Source organism: Puma concolor, chromosome A3, assembly GCF_028749965.1.
Source record: "Puma concolor isolate L17-30 chromosome A3, mPumCon1.1.hap2, whole genome shotgun sequence".
NCBI classification, from domain to species: Eukaryota; Metazoa; Chordata; class Mammalia; order Carnivora; family Felidae; genus Puma; species Puma concolor.
Genome location: NC_141669.1, coordinates 139332705 through 139354758, shown reverse-complemented (window position 1 = coordinate 139354758; position 22054 = coordinate 139332705). Strand labels below are relative to the sequence as shown.

General features: G+C 56.0%; 1 protein-coding gene across 2 annotated transcripts in view; it reads right to left on the bottom strand.

Moving 5' to 3' along the window:
* Window positions 1-22054, bottom strand: part of CDH4 (cadherin 4) — a 540926-nt gene that overhangs the window by 130491 nt on the left and 388381 nt on the right. For both annotated transcript variants that reach the window (XM_086702623.1, XM_086702624.1), the window contains exon 3: window positions 21072-21298. In XM_086702623.1, coding sequence (XP_086558749.1) covers window positions 21072-21298 — 227 coding nt within the window. The remainder of the gene's footprint in view (window positions 1-21071; window positions 21299-22054) is intronic.

Below are 22054 nucleotides of genomic sequence, written 5' to 3'. Positions count from 1 at the left end.
TATTCATTTTTGAGAGAGAGAGAGAGAGAGACAGAGTTGGACCAGGGAAAGGGCAGAGAGAGAGGGAGACCTGGAGTCGGAAGCAGGCTCCAGGCTCCGAGCTGTCAGCACAGAGCCCAGCATGGGGCTCCAATTCACAAACCGTGAGATCGTGACCTGAGTGAAGTTGGACGCTTACCTGACTGAGCCACCCAGGCGTCCTGGAAGACACAGTTTAATTTAAAGTTCTTGTTTACGAAAACACACCCTGAACACAGTTGATAACCCCGGTAAACATGATTTACAACAAATCTGTCAAAGGATGGAGAGTCTCACTATATAAAGAGTTCCTACAAATCAATAAAAAATTTAAATCTTTTTGGTAACAGGAAAGGACAGGAATAAAAAGTCATGGCAACATAAAAAATCAGTAAGCTTATTAAAAATGTTCACACCTTCCGTTAATCAAATGAATGCAAACTGAAGTGACGTACTCTCTTCACCTATCAAACTGACAAGATTAAATGAATGGATCTTCAGTCCTGTGCACTGTGCCGTGTTAGTCGGCTCAAGTGGTGTTTGAGGGTGTTGGAGCCGGCGTTAGGCAGACCCGGTGTCTTGTGTCTATGTGCACCCTAAGTTTCACTGACTCTGGGCGACTCGCTCTGTCCCTCCAAACTCCAGCTGCTTTTATAAAACGGGGCTGGCAATAACAACACTGATTTCAGAGGGTTGCTATGGCAACTAAAGCCATCAGAGCCCCTGCCTATGGGGCAGCCACTGGGACTGGATGGGTGGCTGAGCCCTGACCGGATGCTGCTGGGGGCTAACCACAGCCTTCTGCTGCTTTGGGCCAGTCCATCAACAGCCTCAAAAATGCTCCTTGCTGTCAGCTGTACATCAATTAAAAAAAATTAGGAAAAAACCCCCCAGTAGCTCCACAGCTGGAGATCTGTCCCCAAAACACTACATGCAAACAAACATCTCCATATAAAACGTTCACTGCAGATGTTTTTGTAATAATATTATGGATATTATATATACATCAAGTAATGAAAATAATGGGAAAAAAACCTCTGGAGATCTGATAGCCGCAAATAATAGGCAAAAACATTTTTTTAATGTGTATTTATTTTTGAGAGAGAAAGAGAGAGACAGAGGCAGAGCGCGTGTGGGGGAGGGGCAGAGAGAGGGGGAGAGAGAATCCGAAGCAGGCTCCAGGCTCCGAGCTGTGAGCACGGAGCCCGACACGGGGCTCGAACCCACGAACCGTGAGATCATGACCTGAGCCGGAGTCGGACGCTTAACCGACTGAGCCCCCCAGGCGCCCCTAAATTGTAGTCAAATGCAGAATGCTATGTTTGTATCTTGGGATATTACAGAGTCATTAAAAGCTACCCTTTGGAGATGGGGACACGACGAATATCCATCAAATAATGTAAGTGGGGAATGGCAACAGAGTATACACGTAGCACAAGTCCCTATTTGTGTGTGTGTGTGTGTGCGTGTGTGTGTAAGGACACAGAAAAGACCGGAAGGAAACATCAAAATGTAAACTTTTGTTTTCTCTGCTCACCAGGGAGCTTTCCCCAAGTTTACTTTATTCCTTTTACCTTTCTATATTTCTGAATATTGCAACATGTATGACTTTCTATATTAAAAAGTTTCTATATTAATTTCTAAATTAAAGGAGCCACAGCAGAGCTTCACATACACACGCGGTGTCTGCGGACCCTCACGCGTGCGCCCGGCGTCTGTGCGGAGCTTCGAGAACGCACGGTGTCTCTGGGTGTGCCACCTCCTTGCTCCTTTTCCGGGTGCCCCGGCACTGTTTTCATGGCTGGTGCTCCTTTGACTCTGCTTTGGAGCCAGCTGCACGTCACGGCTCGCAAGGCAAAGACAGACCTGGAACAGGACAGCCCACGGCACCTGGCCACGGTCCACCCGCCTCTAGCCACGGCGGGTCCCACCCTCTGCCAGCAAGATGGGCCTGGGTGGTCTGAGCACTGCCGTCTGTGGACCCAGGACCTTGCCCACTTTTTTTTTTGCAAAATAACTGCATAGAAATAAGTTAAGTACATGTGGACAAAACTGCCTACTTGATGAAAAGGTAAACTCTTCCCGAATCCACGGGCAATGCCACGTGGACAAGCCACAGGGGAAGGAGAGACCCCTCTGGGACGCCCCCCAGGCCCCAGCGGACTCCCGGCCCGAGCTCCTGCAGTCGAGTGTTTGAGGCAACTAAAACCACAAGCCTTTCGTCCACCACTCCCCACCTTCATCGGAGAGGGGCCACGCGAGGTGTGCACTTCCCTGGGGGCCTTGACTTCTGTTCACGTCAAACCAATGGCTGCTGTTGACTCACCTTCCGGCTCTCAGGATGACACAGCGATGGGGCCGCATCCTTACTTTCCTCCGTGAGCTTCACAGAGAACCACAGAACCGCTTTCAGAATGGTCCTGGCCACACACGGTCCCCTCACAGCCCGGGCACAGACAACTGCCTTCCCTGCCCACATGAGTAGCTGACGCCTTGTGGGCCGTGAGCGTCCCTCGCGGTCTCTGCCTGAACTCCCCTCGCCGACTCAGCAGGACGTGTCCTCAAGCCCACTTTCCTAGGGAGGCACAGAGGGGGCTTCAGAGAGGCCGAGTCACTTTAGAAGGTCACACAGCTCAGTGGGCAGGGACAGGATCTGAACCTGGGAGTCAGACCTCAAGACCAGAGCCCCTGGCTGAGTGCCACCCCTCACTCGTGGGTCTCGTTGCCTGGAGGTCACATCCCCTTTACCCGTCCTCAAGTCATGTGTGCGGAGGCCCGGCAGGAGTCAGCGTTCCCAGAGAACTGCCTGCAGTCTGTGTTAAGGAGCCGCCAGGTGACTGATGCGTTCCACAGCCCGGTCTGGGGGCTTCTCAGCTCGCAGCTAAATAGTTCGCCTGTCCCCGGGCACCTGACCCGGGAGGAGGGACAGGGTTAGTGTTTGTTCTTAAGCGTGTCGGCTTGAGGGCAGCCTGCCGGACTTGGGAGCCTTGCGCGAGATGCCAGGGAGCCCCGGCCACAAGCACAGCCCTGGGGAGGGGGTGCTGGCCATCTGTGGCTCCCCCGCTGTCTCCCCCAGTGACGGTGCAGAGAACACAGGTCTGCCCCACCGGCAAGGCTTGGGCGCCAGCAGGCAGAATGCTCACCTGAGTCCTTTGTATTTCAGGCTCAGGGTTTTAAAGAGTTTTCATAAAGCTGCTTTTTTTTTTTTTTTTTTTGAACTGCTTTATCTTCATTTGCTGAGGACGAGCTTGCATGGCGTTAATTTCCCTAGTGTTGTTTAAATAAATTGCACATATTTGCTACTATTTTAAAGCTGTGAGACACATATAATAACAAAATCTGGCAAAAATCGATGCCAGACCCGTGCAGCCTCAGCCTGGAAGACACGCCCACGTCTCCGGGCAGAAACGTTGGTGCAGATGATCGGTTGCCCCCCTGGAACAAGCGTGCCGTTCTGACACGCGGTCACCCTGGGCCCACTCGGAACACGGCGCCTAAACACCGATGCACGATTGCGCTAGTTACAAATAATGCTTCCAGTTACTCTCAAAAATATTTCCTAACGGAGGACACCCGCGGATTTTCCCAACGCGCTCCCGAATTCTGTATTTCTGAGTAAATGATGGCCGGGTGCCGGACAGCGGAACGAACGTGACCTCTGTGCCACCGTTACTAGAAATTATATATGTGCGTGTGCACATACAGGTGTGTATAGGTGCGTGCGTGTGTGTGCGTGTATGTGCAATGCACGCAGGTACGTATGTGTGTGCACAAGTACGTGCATACACGTGTACGTGCGTGTGTGTTTGTATGCTGTGTGCGTGTCTGTAACACTACAATTTTCCCAAAACCGACAGCCCGGCATCATGATAGGCTGGCCACACCCCATCACTGGGTCTTTACAGTCTCATCCAAGCTAGAAGGGTCATTACTGGCAGGGATGGGGGGGGGTCCTCTCTGCTGAACTGACCGTTGGATCAGGCCAAGCTCACACCTGCACATCCGGAGAACAAAGAGCCCTGAGGAAATCACTTGGTCCTGCTGTCCTCTTACCGGATGCCCAAGAAGGTGTGGTTAAGACGTTAACTTCCTAGAGGTGCGGACAGCTTGTGGACACACCCTGCCCGCAGGGGGCCGAGGCATTATTTTGGCCCCACGCTGTGGGTGCTGCCCTGCCCGGGAGGTCGTAGGGCTTCACGGCCACTCACTCGGCACAGAGCAAACTCAGTGGACAGATGTAAACGTGGGGTTCCCCATGCTTCCTGAGCGCCGAGTAAGTGACCCTCAACCTCCACCCTCAAGTGCTCGTGTGGAGTGGCAGGCCAGGAGCCCTGATGACAGTGATGGCTGTCACGGGTCATGGGGGCGCCATGGGCCCAGGTAATCTCCGACTTAGTCCTCAGGACAGCCACACTCTCCATGGGACAGTGATCAGCACGAGCCAGGAACAGGCAGGTTCGAGCTGGCACTGCAATTCAGGCCATCTTGGGAAGGCATAGATGCTTCAGGGGGATATTCTGCCTGAGTGGGGTACTGAGGGGTGAATAGGAGTTTGTTGTCGGGAGAATGAGTAGCCAAGAAGGGGGCAGATGTGGAAGCAGGACGGTGTGGGTGCCTCAAAAATCAGGCAGATGCCCTCATGAAATTCAAGGGCTGTTTGGGGCCTAGAAATAAAGTAGAATGGGGGGGCGATGTTGCAGGCTTTCGGGGTCACAGGGCTGGTCTGACACGGGCTGCTCTTCACTGGTCCTGCCGGTATTTGTTTTGACCCCTGCACCCCCAAGCCTTGGTTCCTCTTCTGTGAAACGAGGAGGCCCTTACCGGGGGGCAGTGTGGGTGACAAGGTGACACTGAGGGCATAGGGCAGATGGCGGGGTTTCAGCCCTACTGTCAGGCTCATGGTGGAGAGAAGAAACCCAAGAAGGGTCACGCCGGAGGGGGCTCTGCAGGCTGGACTGGGCTCCCAGGGGTGCAGAGCGAACAGGGTAGGGGGGCTTTAGCCTGGACACCTGGGGGTGGTGGCTTGGCCTGGAATGAGCCCCGAGTGTTCAGAGGGGCAGGTGGGCTTAGGACTGTCCCATAACCTTATATCCCAGTTAAGGAAACTGAGGCACAAGGAGGAGAAGGAATGTGTCCAAATTGCCTAGTAGTGAGGGCGGGGCTGAGCCAGGGGGCAGTGGTGGGTGGGGACGGGGGGGGACAGCCCAGGGAGGAGACTTCCTGGATGCTGGAGGCAGGGTTTGGTGTCCCTGGATGGGCCCATCCCAGAGCCCTGTCCGGACATGGGCAGGCGTGAGTGTCCACCTTGGCATCGAGCTTGGCACGCCATCTGCCACGGTGGCCTCCCCCAGGCGGGCAGGGCACTACCCCCGGCTGCGGGATGGGTGGGTTCCCTGCCCTGGATTAGGGTACGACGGGGCGGGGGGGGACCCCCCACCCCTCACTACCTGGGCTGCTGGTCTCCCTGGCCACACGGATAGAGCCCCACCTGCCTCCCGCCCCACCCTCCCCTCCCCTCCCCTCCCCTCCGAACACCCCAGCCACACCCCTGCTCAAGGCTGCACACTCTTGGTGCCCAGGTGCCCCAGGCACAGCCCACCCGGCCCCGAGCACGTACGGGCATCTCCCAGAAGGGGCAGATGAAGGGTGTGGAGCCCGGCCACCTGGGGAGACGTGTCTCGCGGTGCAGACACACAGAGCCACACTCTCACTCGTGAAACCCTAAATCCGCTATTTCTTAATTAGCTTTATTCACAAAGTGTTTCCCGTTTCCGATCGCCTCTCCCCGCTGAGTCTGAATCAGCAGTGCTCTGGACTGGATTCGTTCTGCTGACGTTGCTCTGGGACCGGGATTTAGGGGGACTTTCTCAGGCGGGCGTCCCAGTGCTGGGAGTGGGGCCTCGGGGGGTCGCTTACAGCCTCTGGGCCTTGGTCTCCAGGCTCATGGGGCTGCATGAGCTCTGTGCTTTGGGGCCACCTGGACAGCTGGGGTGCAGGGTGTGGGCTGAGGCCCTGACCTGGGGGGGTCAGCCTCACTCCACGACTTGGGGAGGGGTCATCCCCCTGCTGGGCTGGAGTCTGGACTCCCTGTGTCAGCGGACACCGACTTCAAGGAGACAGAACGCCATCCTGTGTTTGCACAGGCTGTGGGGCTGGTCCCTTTGCAGACGGTCTGTGGCACCTGGGGGCCCGGGGGACCCAGGACTGGTGGCCTTAAGGTCCCTCCAGGCCAACCTGTGTGGCCCTGGCAGGTCCCTCCCGGCAGGCTCTCTGGGCAAGTTCCAAAGGCAGGTGTCCTCTCTTCCTAGGGATAATGTGACCTGGCTCTTGCACTCAGCACAGGGGTTGTTATTTTAGGGAGAGAGGTGGGAGGTAATGGACCTGAGAACAGAAGGACGGCCCGCCAAGGACCTCAGCCTTCCATTTCAGCGAGACCGAGGCCCCCGAGTTCACGGGCAAGCTGCATGTTAGAAGAAACCATCCTTTCCACCCCCGAGCCCTGCCCGTCCCAACCTGCACCCCAACAGCCACCTGCGAGGCCCTCTCACCAGGCGGGCTTTCCCCCCACCGGCCCCTCAATCGGCACACTATTCTCCCACGCTCCCGGCAGCTCTGTGCCGCCCGGTCCTGCTCTCCGTGCACCAGAGGGCTGTTCTCTATGTCTGACTGTGAGTGTAATTGAGTGTGACCTCCAGGTGAAGTCTTCAGGGATTCCTCAATATGAGGAAGAAGCTGGGTCATTTCCCTCCATCATCAATTCACCAGTGAAAGGTGAATAATGCAAAACTGACCTGAGGCAGGATTTAAATTATCGCCTTTTTTTTTTTGAAAAAGGAGAAAAAAAAAGAAAGAAAAATCGTGCCAGGGGAAGGCTATAATCATCCATACCTCCAATCGACATGCGAAAGGTTATAATTCATCACATTCTTCTATTATCTAACCATTCACCTGTTAGGGGCATAGAATTACTAAGCCGAGCGTGAGCACTGGCTGTAAGTAAACGGGCTGACTCATAAAACATCAGAGGTGAAGGTAAACAGGGGGCATAAATAATCAAGGTCCGCCTTCGGGACAGAATCTCCAGGTGTCTCCCTGGGGTGACTTCCCCGCCATCTTGGCTGGAGGCGGGCATCAAGCGGTGAGTGTGTGAATACGTAACAGCGTCCCTTTTTCCTTGCGACAGGGATGCAGACGGCAGGTCCCGCCACCCCCCCTCCTGACCCAACACAGTGGGCTCTGCAGGGTGGGGTCCAGGGGTCTGCACGGTGGACACGCTCGGCGGGGGGAGGGGGGCATTGGAGTCAAGCACCAGCCCCACAGGGCGTAGAGGTGATGCCCAGCGACACCAGAGAAACAGCAGTGTGTGGGCAAGGCCAAGAGAAGAGCCTCTTGAACAGACAGGCGGGGTGGGAGGCGCCCAGTGCAAAGCCCGGGCTCTGGAGCACAGCCGGGACTGCGCTCCCACGCACGGTCGTCGGGCGGGGACACTTGGCGCTTTTGCAAAGTGCGATGGGTACAGAGAGCGTGGGCCACTGTCCGGAGCCGTGGCTCAGAAGTCACTCCTCCCAGGAGGCGGCACAAACCCGGGAACGGCTTCAACATTCCCACATGCCAGATCCCAAGGGCTGTGTTTCTAAGGGGCGCCCAGCAGCCCCGACCCCTGAGGGTGGGGTCACAGACGACAGACAGCCTGACGTCCCCGACAGCCCAGCCCACCCCGTCCTCAGGTCCTAGGCTGGATGCTCCCTTCACACCTCAAATTCCTTCCACTTTGAGACAAGAGCATGAGCACAAGTCCATCTGATTCGATGAAAAAAATCAATGGAAACATTTTCTGTTAGTTCCTTGTGGGACATGCCACGTGGGTGCAGTGTCTGATGTCCTAGAGACGTCTTCTTAACCAAGGGGGTCCTGGTCGGCATCCTGAGGCGTGCCCGCCCCCTCCCCCTTGGTCTGCATTCCCCGAGTCGCTGCCTCCTGGGGAAGGTCCCCGGGGCCACCTGATGTCTCTGACCGGCAGTGCAGCCCTGCGGACCCCTGTCACCCCCAGCCTCCCGGGACAGGAACATCTGCACTCACGGGACGGAAGGCTCTGGGGGTCCTGGTGAGGCCGCGAGCTTCTCTTTTTCCAAAAATAAACCAGCCCTTCCCTCTCATGACACTGAGCAGTCTCCAGAGAACGCAGAGTTCTTTCCTTTTAGCCAAGGAAAGAACTTGGTACTTCTTTCCTTTTAGCCAAGCTGCCTCCGCCGGGGTCCAGTATGGGCTCCCGGGGCACCTGTGACCTCTCACGCACAGAGTGACCACATGCCTATTTGCACAAGCTCATCCGACCGCTCTCGGGTGGCCCTACTGTTTGGTAAACACGTGGCCAATCTCAGCCATAAACACGAGACTCAGGGGCAGGGGTTCCAAGGTGGCCGGTTACACAGGGGTCTGCGGTCGGGGGCTGAGTGGGGTGTGACGTGCCATCCTGCGCTGTGAACTGGCCCTACCTCTGACGGCACGAGGGCGGTGAGGGTCTATCCCCTGAACCCGAGCGTCGTTTCTGCCTCTGCCTCTGGCTCACCGCCCCCTCCTGATTTCACTGCCTCCCTGCGGCTCTGGGTTACAGGTGCGTCCATAAATAGCGTGCCCCCCACCCAAGTGTCACACGTGGCACTGACTTTCACTGAGGGCAATTAGGTTCCTAACGAAAGAGGCACTCAAGTCTACACCAATCGTTCACTCCTCTCTTCCTACTTCCCTTTCGACGTGCATTTGAAAACCGGTACATGTCCGCCTGCAAGCATGTATGTTTAAAATATTTAAGTAGGGTAGTGTTGGCACCCTTCTGGCTGGTTTCCATGGTAGCTCAGGAGGGACAAAGTAAAGTGGTATTTACCAAACACAAAATGAAACAAGGGAGACGCAACCTGTTCTCCAGCAAAGAGAACACGCAAGCCATTCTAAACACGCATTTGCATGAGGTTGGTTCCGCGAGGTGCTTAGTGGAGTCTCTTTCCGCGACACTGCTGCGTGGAAGAAGGCGCTGTCTCCCCCATGCACCGCTATGGTATTCCTCACTTCCGATCTCTTCTAGGAAGGGGAGGGAGGTCGTTCTGAAAACTCCCACGGAGAGCGTACAAAGAGAGGTCTCCTGAACAGAGCAGCATGGTTGCGCCTTCAAGTATCTATTTGGGAGGAGAGTCTTAGTGACGGTGACAGTGGGGGGCCCCCTGGCCTCGCTCAGGCACGCCCAGGCCACTTAGGGAGGGAGGGGCTGGTGCAGCCCTCGCTCACACCTGGCCAGGTGGGGGTCCCGGCAGGTGCAGTGACCGGTCCCGTCATGCAGCTGCAGCTGGGCCTGGCCCTTGGCCCCTCTCTGCCCTGTGGCCGGTAGGGCGAGTGCAGACACCCCCTCCCACCGGGGTCAAGCAGGCCACCGAGGTCGGGGAGTTGTGAGCGGCCCTGCGGGAAAGAGTTCAGTCACCGCTGCTCAGGGACTTTTCCCGTCGGCGCCGTTTTGTTGGGAAGGTGTCATGCTGTTCCCAAGTGGGGTCCAAACCACGTTTCTCTTCATGAACGCCTCAAAGCTCGCCCTTGTCCCCTTAAGCCTCGTCTCCCCCCCACAATGAAGACACGAGACAAACCCGAGAGCAGGCGAGATGGGCGGTCTGTGTGCAGACATCATGCTCGCGGGCCATGATGAGGATCCCCATCCGAGCACAGAAGAGGACAGGAGACCCCACAACGTCCAGACAGGCCCCTGTGTGCGGGCGTGTGCGTGCGTGCCCTCGGCTCACTGCCGCGTGCCCGGCCAGCCTGCTCACCGTCCCCGCCTCCCCAGCTGGCCCACGGCCCCCAGCGCCCGTCTCCAGACCGGGGCCTGCACACCTCGGCACTGCCGACATCTGGAACTGGGTCATTCTCTGGGGTGTGGCCGTCCTGTGCATTTGTAGGGGGCTGGGTGGCAATCCTGCCCCACCCACTCGATGCCAGAAACACCACCCTCCCCCTGCTGTGACAACCCAAAATGCCTCGAGTCTTCTCTGAACGCCCTGGTAGAGAACTTGCTCTAGAGAATCATGAAAGCTGTTTGGTTACAAACATCTTACATGGGATTATTCTTCCATTTATAGGAAAAAATACGATCGCGGTAAAAAAACCAAACGAAATTAAATCAGCAAGTTAAGCCAAACTGTGTCACTTTTTCTGGGAGCTGTTAGCGGTGGAACCGAATGGACTCTCGCACACGGGCGTCAATTGGTGAGAAAAACGGTCAGTTTCGCCAGCGTCGAGGATTCTGGAAGGCTTGGGTGAGGACGTGGGAAGGGTCTGATGGAGAGCCTTAACTCAAGCCGACTTCCCGTTACGTTCCCCCCGAAAGGCGCCTGGGGACTCTGGGCCTCCAGTCTATTCCCAGTGTCTACCGCGGACGTGGGGCCCACGGGACGGGCTCCAGGCCACGTCGGCGCCCCGCCGACGGGTTTCAGGTTCACAGGTGTCCCTGCCCGTGCTGGGGGCTCTTGTCGTGGTGGAAAGTACCCGTGACCCCGTCGCTGCTGTTTTCACAAACAACTTCAGGACTAAGGATTGTGTATTTAACCAAATACCGAATGGGAGCCCAGGCCTTGGAAGGAACCAGAAACCTGTGCTGGTCTGGAAACCCGGTTCGATTTTCATCTGAAACAGCTACAGGAGGGCAGCGTGGACACCTCACGCCCCACACTTCCGGGGGGGGGGGGTTCTCTGCAAGGCCCCCAACACGCTCACGCACGCACACTGGCCCCATCAAGAGCCATAGGCCCCGGGGTGGGCGAGGGTGAGCAGGGCACACATGGGCATGCGCGTGTCTGCAGGGCTCACGGTCGCAGGCGTGCACGTTGTCTCCGCCCACCTGGTCCCCGGGGAGGCAGCGCACGGAGAAGCGCCCCGAGTGCCGGCGGCCCCGCAGCCCAGGCCTGGTGGGGCCGAGACGGGATTCTGCCAGAGGACGGAGAAGCTGGGGTGGGAGGAGGCCTCGGTCTGGAGCGCCGGCTTCTTCTCGTGTTTTAGGGCTCAGCTCAGACGTCACCTTCCTGAGCCCCGGACACAGCAGCGGCCCCTGCCTGCTGCTCAGCCCCCACCCCCCCAATTCCCGGTGGTGTCCCTGCCTCACAGAACAGAGCCTGCGGCAGGGTGCTGTCTGGTGGGGACGCGGCAGCACTCCGTCGTCCTTCCCCCGGGAAGGGACCTGACCTGGGACCTTTCTGACTGCCTCCCCGGAAGCCTCCTTGCCTGGCCTGGCAGTGGCCTTCCGTGTGGGGTCCACGGTGCCATGCGGATCAGCAGCGAGCCACCCGGACTTCTCCGGCTCACTCCCCATCAAGTCTCGCTGACACGGTGCCTGGGACAGTGTCCCTGCTGGGTCTGGCCGGGCACATCATGGGGGTTCTCGCTGGCTCTGCAGAGGCCCTGTCACCACCGCCCTCCCCCCCCCACCCCCCCTCTGCAAAAGGAAGGGTTGACCCAGGCACCTGTTCAGGGCCGTTCGTAGCCTGAAACATCATCTACGTTTGACCTTCTCCCTGGTGCCTCCCGCTCACCGCAGGCCGGGAGAGGCAGGGTCGGGGACAAGTCACAATTGCCCCAAGGGCCCTTCTCCGAGACCACAGACAGACAAGGAAGCCGAGAGGCACCTTCCACCAATGAGAACAATCGCTGCGCCCTTCATGCCAACAAACGGTTAAAATGCTGTGAGTTTGAGAAGGTTTGCTCACCCCTGGAGACCCACGGGCGTGGGGGCGCTGACCGGGCTGTGGCCGCCAGCTCCGGCTCTGGACGGGGACCAGCCCAGCAGTTTGTGTGGGTCTCGGGTGTGGCGATACACGAGAATCTGCACGTGTGGCTTCCCCGGGGCGGTCCCGCCAGGAGCAGGCCCCGCGTGAGGCAACGTGGGCTGAACCCACGGGAGTGCAGGGCGCGTGAGCACTCGGCTCCCCACGGAGAACTGCGGACCCTGTCTGCACCTCGCTGACCACTGAGGCATCTCCTGGAAGGTTCTTTCTGAAGACACACAGTCCATTCCCTGGGTGCTTTCCCAAGGCGACACCTCGCACGGAAAGCCTCAAGTGGGCCCCCCTTCGGTTGAAACCGCCAAATCTGGGTGTTAGGGTTCAGGCAGGGGCACGACAGCCCCGTGGCGCTCACCTGGGGGCTCTCCTGACCCGGCCGGCCTTACCATCTCTCGGGTGGACGGCAGGAACCGGTTCTCCCCTCCCCTCCACCGGGGACCAACCTGGGTGCCCTTGGTGATGCCGGTAATGGGTTCTGCCCGCTCTCAGGATGCAGGGGTGACAGACTGTGGGTCTGGGGGGCAGACCCTGAGACGGAGAAGTGACGGACCACAGAGAGGAAGGCTGCTGGACCGTGAGGCCTAAAGCACCAAGGTCTTGGCCACGCTTGTCCTCACTGTACTGGGGACCCAGGCGGCTGTGTGAAGGGGACTGGAGGGCATCCGGAGCCCTGGGGGGTTACACGGGGTCTGTCTGCCCTCCGCTCGGCTGGAGGATGAGGCCACACACCTGCTGAAAGCCACTGAACCACGGCCTGGGGGGTGTCGACAGCAGACATTTACCGTCTGGGTTCTGGAGGCCGGTAGTCCGAGGTCAAAGTATCAGCAGGGGTTAGTTCTTCCCAGGGCCGAGGGGGAGAACGCGTCCGGGCCTCGCTCCTGGACTCTGGTGCTTTGCCGGCAACCTCTGGCCCTCCTCGGCTCACAGAAACGTACTTGCTGTCCGTCTCCATCTCCAGAGAGCTCTGCCTGCGTGCACATCTGTGTCCAGACGTCCCCTTTTCCCGAGGACGCCGGTCACTGGATTGGGGCCCCCTTGAAGGACCTCACCCCAACAAAAGCCCGTTCACAGTCTCATTCCCAGCGGCCGAAGGCCAGGACCCCAATATACACTCCTCAGGGGGACGCTTTCGGCCCACACACGTGGGGAAGCAGATACCTCGCGGCAAGATCCGCGCCGGCCTCTGGGCCCGGCTGGGTGTGGGCGCCGCTCGGCTGAGCGTGGCTTTCATAAACGCTGACGTGCGCGTTAAGAGCCAGGATTAGTTTCATAAACAACAGTTTCTTTTTTGCAAACTATACCCACAGGTCCCATATTGCCGCCTCCAAGCGCCACCGCAGCCAGTCAGCTGACAGCCGCACGCGAAACTTTATCTTCAGTATTTACTGTTAGGCCAGAATATTGCTCTGATTCCTCAGGGGCGATTCAGCACTCCGGTGGGAAATATGTGACCTCATTTGCATTTTCTAATTGAATTGCTATCAGCTTTCCTGCAAGACTGCACAGAAAAAAGTTCTTCCAGATTCCAGCACTGCTGGTATTACCCATAAAAAGGCCGCCTTTGAATAGTTGCTAAGAGAGGAGAGGAAAGGAGGAGAAGTGTTGCCAAATTCGTTCGGTTCACGTAGCTGTCAGTGCTGTCCAGCCCCACCGAGTCGCTCAGACACCGGGCACGGAGGCGGGGCTCGGAGAGAGCCGGACGCGAGAGACACGGGATTCACAGAACCGGGAAATTAGGGGGTCCCTGAGGGATGTGCTTCGGAGCTTTTGCAAGAGCTTCTCGGGACTTTGCAGCCTGTGGACTGCTCCCGGAAAAGGGCGCTTTGTGTCTCTCGAACCTTCTGCCGGCCGCACCCCCCACTCACCTTGTCCCCGTCTGAACTCCCCGCTGTACCCAAACCCGGGCAGGAAGCCCTCGGCACACGCTGAAAACGTTCCACCTAGAGCTGGTTTTGGGGTGTGGGGTGGGGTAGGGGCCAGTTCACCTTTTTTCCTGAAGGGCACCCCATCAGTCCAGCATCATCTGCTGGAAGGATGGTCCTTCCTCCATTACCCTAGGGAGGGCTTGGCAAACTTTCTGCCAAGGGGTCAGACGGTGACATGTTTTAGACCCTTCGGGCCAAGAAGTGAAATTGAGGCTATTAATATAGATACTCACACAGCCATTTAAAAACACAGAAACCATTCTTAGCCTGCAGGCCATCAAAAGGCAGGTGGCAGGTCAGCTCTGGCCGCGGGCTGTGGTGCGCTGACCTTGGCCACAGAGCGTTACTCTGCACCGTGCGCATATGACAAGGTTTATCAAGCTGGATACGTGAAGTGGGAGAATTCCGTTGTACAAAAGTGATACCTCCATGAGGATGAATTTTAAAGAAACATTATGGGGCGCCTGGGTGGCGCAGTCGGTTAAGCGTCCGACTTCAGCCAGGTCACGATCTCGCGGTCCGTGAGTTCGAGCCCCGCGTCGGGCTCTGGGCTGATGGCTCAGAGCCTGGAGCCTGTTTCCGATTCTGTGTCTCCCTCTCTCTCTGCCCCTCCCCCGTTCATGCTCTGTCTCTCTCTGTCCCAAAAATAAATAAACGTTGAAAATAAATAAATAAATAAATAAAGAAACATTACCTCTTTTTTTCTGTGCTATTCTGCCCCATTTGTGCATCTGATTGTTTTTGCTCCCAAACCACCCATTTGAATTACTGTAGTTGAGTGGTTCTCAAGTGGGGGCGATTAAAAAAAAAAATTTTTTTTTAAGGTTTATTATTTCTGAGGCAGAGAGAGACAGAGCATGAGCGGGGAGGGAGCAGAGAGAGAGAGGGAGAGACAGAATCCGAAGCAGGCTCCGGGCTCCGAGCTGTCAGCACAGAGCCCGACGCGGGGCTCGAACCCACGAACTGGGAGATCATGACCTGAGCTGTAGTCGGACCTGAACCGACTGAGCCACCCTGGCGCCCCAGGTGTTTCTTCATCTATTTACGAGCAGCCTGGCATACAGCGGCCCACCCTTTCTGCTCCTTTGGGGTTCCGGCTGGTTTGGATGGGGTGCCTGTTTGGCTCTCTGGACAAGTTTATAGGGGTGAGCTTCAACTCGTCCTTACGGCGGGTAGAACTTCCTGTGTGGCCACCACGGGTGCGTGTGCCCTCGGGATAAGGATTTGAATGGAAATTGGCTTGTATTAACGAAACAGCTCAGATTTTCTTCTTACTTCAGTTTTGCTCAGTTGTGCATTTCTGTCATTTCAGGAAGATTTTCAAATATGTTGCTATAAACTGTAGGTAACACACTGGAATGCGGGGTGAGATCGGTCGTGAGGCCGAGTTTTCACTTCTGACGTGGACTGTGGTTTTCCCTCTTGCTCTGTCCGATCAGCTGGGAGTTTAGAGTCAGCTGCTGTCTGGATTAATTCTACCATTTTCATTTCATTACTTTCTCCTCTTGGTTTGACGGTTTCCTCCTTTCTATTTTGCTTCATCTCACTTCTTTGTCTGATTTCTTGAGATGAATGTTCAGACTGCTGGCTTCCTCCCTCCTTCCGCTCTCACGGGCACGTCAGGCTGGACCCCGCATCCCGCGTGGCTGTGGCTCCAGCTGCCGCTTCCCGGGCTCAGCTCAAAATACTCCGTAACCAGCATGGGATTCCTTTCCTACCCGAGGCTCAGTCAGAAGTTCTTACTCAGCTTCCACACCTGTGGGGACTTTTCCTTACTTTCCCCGTGACGGATTTCTAGCTTCACTGCTCGGATTTTCTACCTCTGGAGTGTGGGGCGACCTGGTTGGAGGCTCGGCCTCCGGCCACGTTTCATGCAGGTTTTACGTGTATTTGAAGGTCATGGGCACGCAGCCGTGGTTGGTTTCTGTTTCAGACCCGTCTCAGGGAGGTCAGGCTTGTTGAATCTGTGCGTCTAATCCTCTAGTTCCTTGCTGGCATTCTGTCTCCTTGCTCTAAATGTTCTCAGAGGGGTTCGCTAAATTTTGCCGTTAATTATTTGTTTCTTTCTCCTTTCAGTGCCACTAACTTTTGCCTAGATATTTTGAAGCTGTATTATTAAGTGCACACAAATTTAGGATTCTTTTTTTAAAAGTTTATTTATTTTGAGAGAGACAATGGGGGAGGGGCAGAGAGAGAGGGAGAGAGAGAGAGAATCCCAAGCCCTCCGTGCAGAGCCCAACGCGGGGCTTGATCTCATGAACTTCGAGATGATGACCTGAGCCGAAATCAAGAGTCAGATGCTTAACCAGGCGCCCCTTTTTCTAAGTTAATTTATTTATTTTGAGAGAGAGACAGAGAGAGAGAGAGAGCAAGAAAGAGAGTGAGCAGGGGAGGGGCAGAGAGAGAGAGGGAGAGAGAGAATCCCAAGCAGGCTCTGTGTTTTCAGCGCAGAGCCAGATGCAGGGCTCCATCCCACGAATCACGAGATCATGACCTGAGCCGAAACCGACTGAGCCACCCAGGCGCCCCAGATTCGGGATTCTTATGTTAACAGAGGCCCCCGTTTCCTCCTGACGAGTAACTCCAAGGCTTTTCCCCCACGTCTTTCCACTTGCAGCTTTTCTCCACCCTTACGCTTTTTAGATCTATCTTCTATGACTTGCATGTAGCTGGGGCTTTCCTTTAACCTGTCAATTTGTTTTCCTTTAATTACAGCAGCTTATCTATTTTCATTTGTTATAATGATCAACGTATTTGCAAACCCACCGTTTTACTCACGGAGAAAAATGGGGTTCCTCTATTCTTTCCTTCCATTTCTTTGACATTTTTTGGATTGATGTTTTAGTATTCCATTTTCCCATCTATTACGTTAGAATTTAAGCAACTGTAGGACTCTTTTTTAAGAAAGACTTTTTAAAATGTATTGTTATTATTATTATTATTTTTTGAGAGAGTGCAAGTGAGCAAGGGGCAGAGAGAGAGGGAGAGACAGTGTGGAGCTAGATGCGGGGCTTGAACTCACCAACCGTGAGATCATGACCTGAGCCGAGGTCAGATATGTAACTGACTGAGCCACCCAGGCGCCCCAAGAAAGACCTTTTTTTTAAAAATTCACATTGATAATAGAGGTAAAGGACAAATCATATTTTTAAGGCATTTAAAAAAATGTTGGCTAAGTTTGCAGACTAGAAGAGGTGAAAATATATGCACAGGAAATACCCAGGATGCCTTGCACAGAGCTGGTCATTAAGTTATCCGGCTACAGCCTAATGCTTTCATCTGCAATCACGTTAGAATCCCATGAAAATCCCAAGGGAAAGTAACTATCTGTCACTACGATAGGTATCTTTTTCTCAATTTGATACAAGGTAAGACTGACTCTACGTAGACTTTAGGTAACTCAAGTTAAGATATACTTTATGACCCGAAATACTGTCTACCTTGGTCAGTGCCCCATGTGCCCACCACTGTGACCTTGCAGTGGTTTTCCCGGATCTTCTAACAGGGGTCTTTGTCTTATCCGAGTATTGTATTAGTTTGATTTCCATCATCTTCCAGGACAGAGGGAGCATCCCAGACCCTCCAAGTCCGTGCACCCTGTCTGCAGGTTACCTGTCCTGCATCTTTCACCCCCGCAGTGTCACGCCCTCACTGCTCACAGCTATTTCCGCCTACTTAACCTCATGGCTTTTCATTCTGGGATTCCATCTCGAAGGGTCCTGTTTCTGCCTGTGTCAGAGTCTGTCATGGCGCTGCCTGAAAGGCAGTTTTCCTGGGTCACAGAATTGTCTCTGTTACCACCCGCCACCTTCCGGGCCCTACTGTCCCTGCGAGAAGCCAGCTTCTGTGTCACCACTCCACCTTCCATGGAGCTCGGTCTTCTGTCTGCTTTCGGATCTATGTGGCTCCGGTTTTCAGACATTTTACCATAAAATACCTGTTGGGACTGAAGGTGCGTGTCCCCCGAATTCATACGCCGAATCCCGACCCTCAGGTGTGATGGCGTCAGTAGGTGGGGCTCCCGGGGGGCTGTGATTAGGACCAGAGGAGGAGGTCATGAGGGCTGAGCCCCCATGATGGGATTAGTGCCCATTAGTGACTTTCTAAAGGTCATGAGCAAGGCTGTTTCCTCTATCCGCTCGCTGCCAGCTGAGGATACAAGATGTCTGGAGAAGCAGTCCAAGAGAGGGCCCTCCTGGGAACCTGAGCATGCAGCCACTCTGATCGCAGACCTCCAGCCTCCAGGACTGTGAGGAATACATCTCCGTTGTTTACGAGCTCCCCCGTCTACGCTCTTTCTTTACAGAGGCCTGAATGGACCAGGACTGTGCTAACCCAGAATTTTCTTTGTGTTACCCCGCTTAGAGGTCACGGGGCTTCGAGTCGACGTGTGGATGTCTGCTGTCAGTTTTTGGAATATCTTCTGCCACTGTGTTTTCAAATATTACTCCTGTTCCATTTTATCCCCCCTCGTATTCTGAGCGTGCACATGTCAGAACTCCGTGCTACCTCTCCCATGCCCGTTACTCTCTGTTTACTCTCTTCCTTCTGATATTTTCTGCTTCACTAAACCTCTCTTCAACTGTGTCTAATCTGCAGGAAGATGGGACTCTTTGAGCTCTTTCTTTCGTTTGTTACATTTTTCAGTCATAAACGGCTCAGTTCTTTTTTATTCTTCTAATCCTCTGTCAAAAGCTTGTCTTCAATGTGCTTGAACACAGTGAGTGCAGTTATTATCATATCTGTCTGATAACTCCGTTACCTGGAGCCACTCTGTCACCTGGAGCCATTAAGGGTCATTACTGTCTTCTGTATCTGACTTTTGTGTACCTTGTCCCGTCCCCACGGGTGCCCAGTGACTTTTAGCCGAGTGCTAGACATTGTGTGTAAGAGAAGACGGGGATAATCTGAGGCTTACTGAGATACTTTTCACCAGAGAAGATTTACATTTGCTTCTTGTGGGTGGGGAGGGACATCAGCCACACGGCACGACCTTAATCCATGTATAGAGGGTGACCTTATTCAAAGGTTGGCATTGGTCTCTGTAGGGACTTACCAACTAAGTGACTCAGTGTCTCGCACAGACCCTCCTCCCTGCCCCTGGGAACCCCCCTGAGGAGGGTCCAGTGGCTGTGACGGGCACAGGACCACAGGACTCTGGGGGATGGGGCCATGCTGATGACAGCAATGAGCCCTGTCCTTGTGGCAGGGGCTCTCCAGAGTCTGCAATCTGCATGAACTCACATTATCTCACGTAATACTCATGACAACCCTACTGTTATCCCATTTTCCAGAGTAGGAAACCTCCCAGAGGTCATGTGACTCGTCCCAAAGCATCAGCCAGTAATTGGAGCCTTGATTTAAACCTTTACCCAGGGCAGCCAGGCTCCTTTTGATGCTGAGCTCAGCCGTGCCTAGGAAGCCAGTTTGCACTCCTTTCTGGAACATAATTCTCCCATGCAGCAAAGGGGCTGTGGTTGCACGGCTCGGCGTCCCTATCTGTAAAGTGGGGACAGTGACAGCACCTGCTTCCAGGCGTTTTGAGGGTCAGAGGAGTGGCCACCTCTTAGGGCAGGGCCTGGGTAGGGTCCTAAAACATCAGGACAAGGTACCCTTTGTTTGAATGTGAGAGGAAGTGGGGCACCATCAGGTGACGTGGAATAAATACAGAAGGGCTGGGTTGGGTGAGCTGCAGGGACTCTGCCTGCCACGTTTCACACACTCAGGGGTGCTGTCCCTACAGCACTTTGCAGTTAGACTCCCCAGGATGGTCTGAGCCTGGGACACGGATTCCCCGTCCCCCCTCTGGGCGCTTGTTGGGGGGGCCTGACGTGGGGCCGGAGGGGCTCTACTCTAGTGGCGGGGACTAATTGCAATCACCTTCTGAGAGGAATCGGGATTAATTGCATCAGAAATCGCTTCATTAACACGCCGAACAAAAGGTGTCATTATGTTTTCAATTAGCGCCTTTCATCTGAGGCCTTCCACAGGCTTTGAGGAACTCTACCCTCTGCTCACAGGCTCAGGGTTTCTGCACTGTGATCAGGGACGTGAACCTTGACCCTGCCAGCCCCTCGCCTAGAGGGAAGGGCCGCCCCAGGGCCCGCCTTGCTCACTCCTTTCTCATCGGCACTTCGTCATCATCACTCGGGAAAGAATGGAAAACCACGTCCGTCTGTCTTGGGGTCTGTAGCATCCACATGGTGAGGCTCGCGAGTCTCTAGGGCACCAGTGTTAGAAAACGTTTCCATGCCTGGTTCAGTATACCCACAAGGGCACCTGACCTCCTTCCCAGGCGGATCAGCCCATCACCGAGGGGGGTGAGCTATCTGCCCCGTCACTACTTTCTCTCTCTCTCTAAGTTTATTTATTTTGAGAGAGACCGAGAGAGAGGGTGAGCAGGGGAGGGGCAGAGAGAGAGGGAGACACAGAATCCGAAACAGGCTCCAGGCTCCGAGCCGTCAGCACAGAGCCCGACGCGGGGCTCGAACCCACGGACCGCGAGATCACGACCTGAGGCGGAAATGAGTCAGACTCTTAACCGACAGACCACCCGGGTGCCCTGCTGCTTTCTCTTTCGAAACGTAAACCACCTCCAGTTTGTTTAAAAGACAGGATAAACAACACACAGGTCCCTGTTTTCCCAAAGTGGGTTCCTTGGCCCACCCATCTTGCAAGGTGTTCCAGGAAGAGGGTTCCCTGATCAGCCGGCCTGGGAAGCTCGCAGACGGCCTGCCCCTGGGGCCCTGGGTAAATCTACAGAAAGGCATCTGACCAACTTGGTTTAACCCTCTGCTTCCCAGGGCCTTTTCCTGAGGGACTGCCTGGGAACGCAGTTGAAGGTCTGTTCTTTTCTGCTAACCCGCTGCATACATGGATTGCATCAGGATAATTCGGGGGCTCTGTTAGCTGTGAGGGTCTCGGTCCACGTTCTCCCTCTGCTGGCTGATGCCCGGGTGTCACAGGCCTGTCCCGGGGGCCAAGCAAGCTGGAACTTCCCGCTCACCCAGCAGCCCCAGGCCTGAGGCCAATGCCGCGGGTAGGAGAATTTGGGGCGCCCGGCGAGGCACGGAAATGCGGGGCCTCGGTTTTTAAGGCTGTCAGGAGGGCGAGAGCCACGTATCAAACCAGGCCTGTGCGCCTGCCCGCGAGGCCAGCGTCCCTCGGGAAGGCGGCCGTCCGATGGTCCTCTCGGGCAGACACAGCCGGCCGCATGTCCCATGCTCAGGGGACTCTGCAAATGCTGTGCCACAGTGACCTCAAGGAGAGGAGGGAGGCCGCTCGCCAAGCCCCGCGTGGGGCCACATCTTACCTTGTGTGCCGGGCGCGCAGACGAGGGCTGGGCCACCAGCAGCCGCACCACGGCGTCCCATCGCTTGGCCGTCTGGCCGTCCCACGCGGTCACGGTGAAGGCCACCTGCTCGGAGGGGATCCGCAGCTCCCGGGTGGCAAAGACGGTCCCGTCCGCCCTCACTTTGAAGTCCACGCTGTTGGTCTCATACTGGGTCCCCTTGGTCCCCAGACAGCTGCTGAACGAGACTGCAAGCGGAAAGGAAGACAGGGTCAGGACCAGCCCGGGGCGCAGGGGGGCGTCACGGGCGCTCACGTGGCTGCACCTCAGCAGCGGGTCTCCTGATGCGCAACACGGGGGAAAACAGTGATTTAGCCGACTTCTTGACCTTCAGGGAACGTGCTTTCTCTCTACCCCCAGGGAAGGGGTGGCCGGCCTCAGAAACACCACCTCCCCGTCACCGCGTCTCAGTCCACCCCGAGTCCGGCCGTTAGAGGCGCCACGGGGATGCTCTGCCCGCAAACGCTCCCTCGTCCGACCCCGCTCACTGCCTGCAAACCTCGTGCCCCCAGCACCCTCCGGAGGCCCGACGCGTCCGTTTCCTCAGCCCGAGGGCTCTGGGTTCGGGCAAGGAGTGGGCCAAAGCGGTGTTCTGAGTGAGGCCGCGATCTGCTGTGGTCTCTGGTGCGTGTCTTTCCTCAGGGACCCCACCCGACCCCTGCGCGCTCTGTCAGGGAGGCTGGGCCGGGTCCGGGGCCGGCGGCGGCCTTCGGGTGACCCGGACGCCTGGAGGCTGAAGCAGCCGGCACGCTGACGCTGTGGCCTGTGCACGGCTTTGCTTCCCGACCACGAATCAGGCACCGAGATGCCCGCCCCTCCTAGTGACTCCGTCGCCGGTCATCGTAGCTCCGCGCGGGAAAAGGCACCTCGGGAGCCGTGCGTTCGCTGGGACCATATCGGCGCGGTTTTTTTTTTTTTTTTACACGACTGCTTCTGCCACCGCC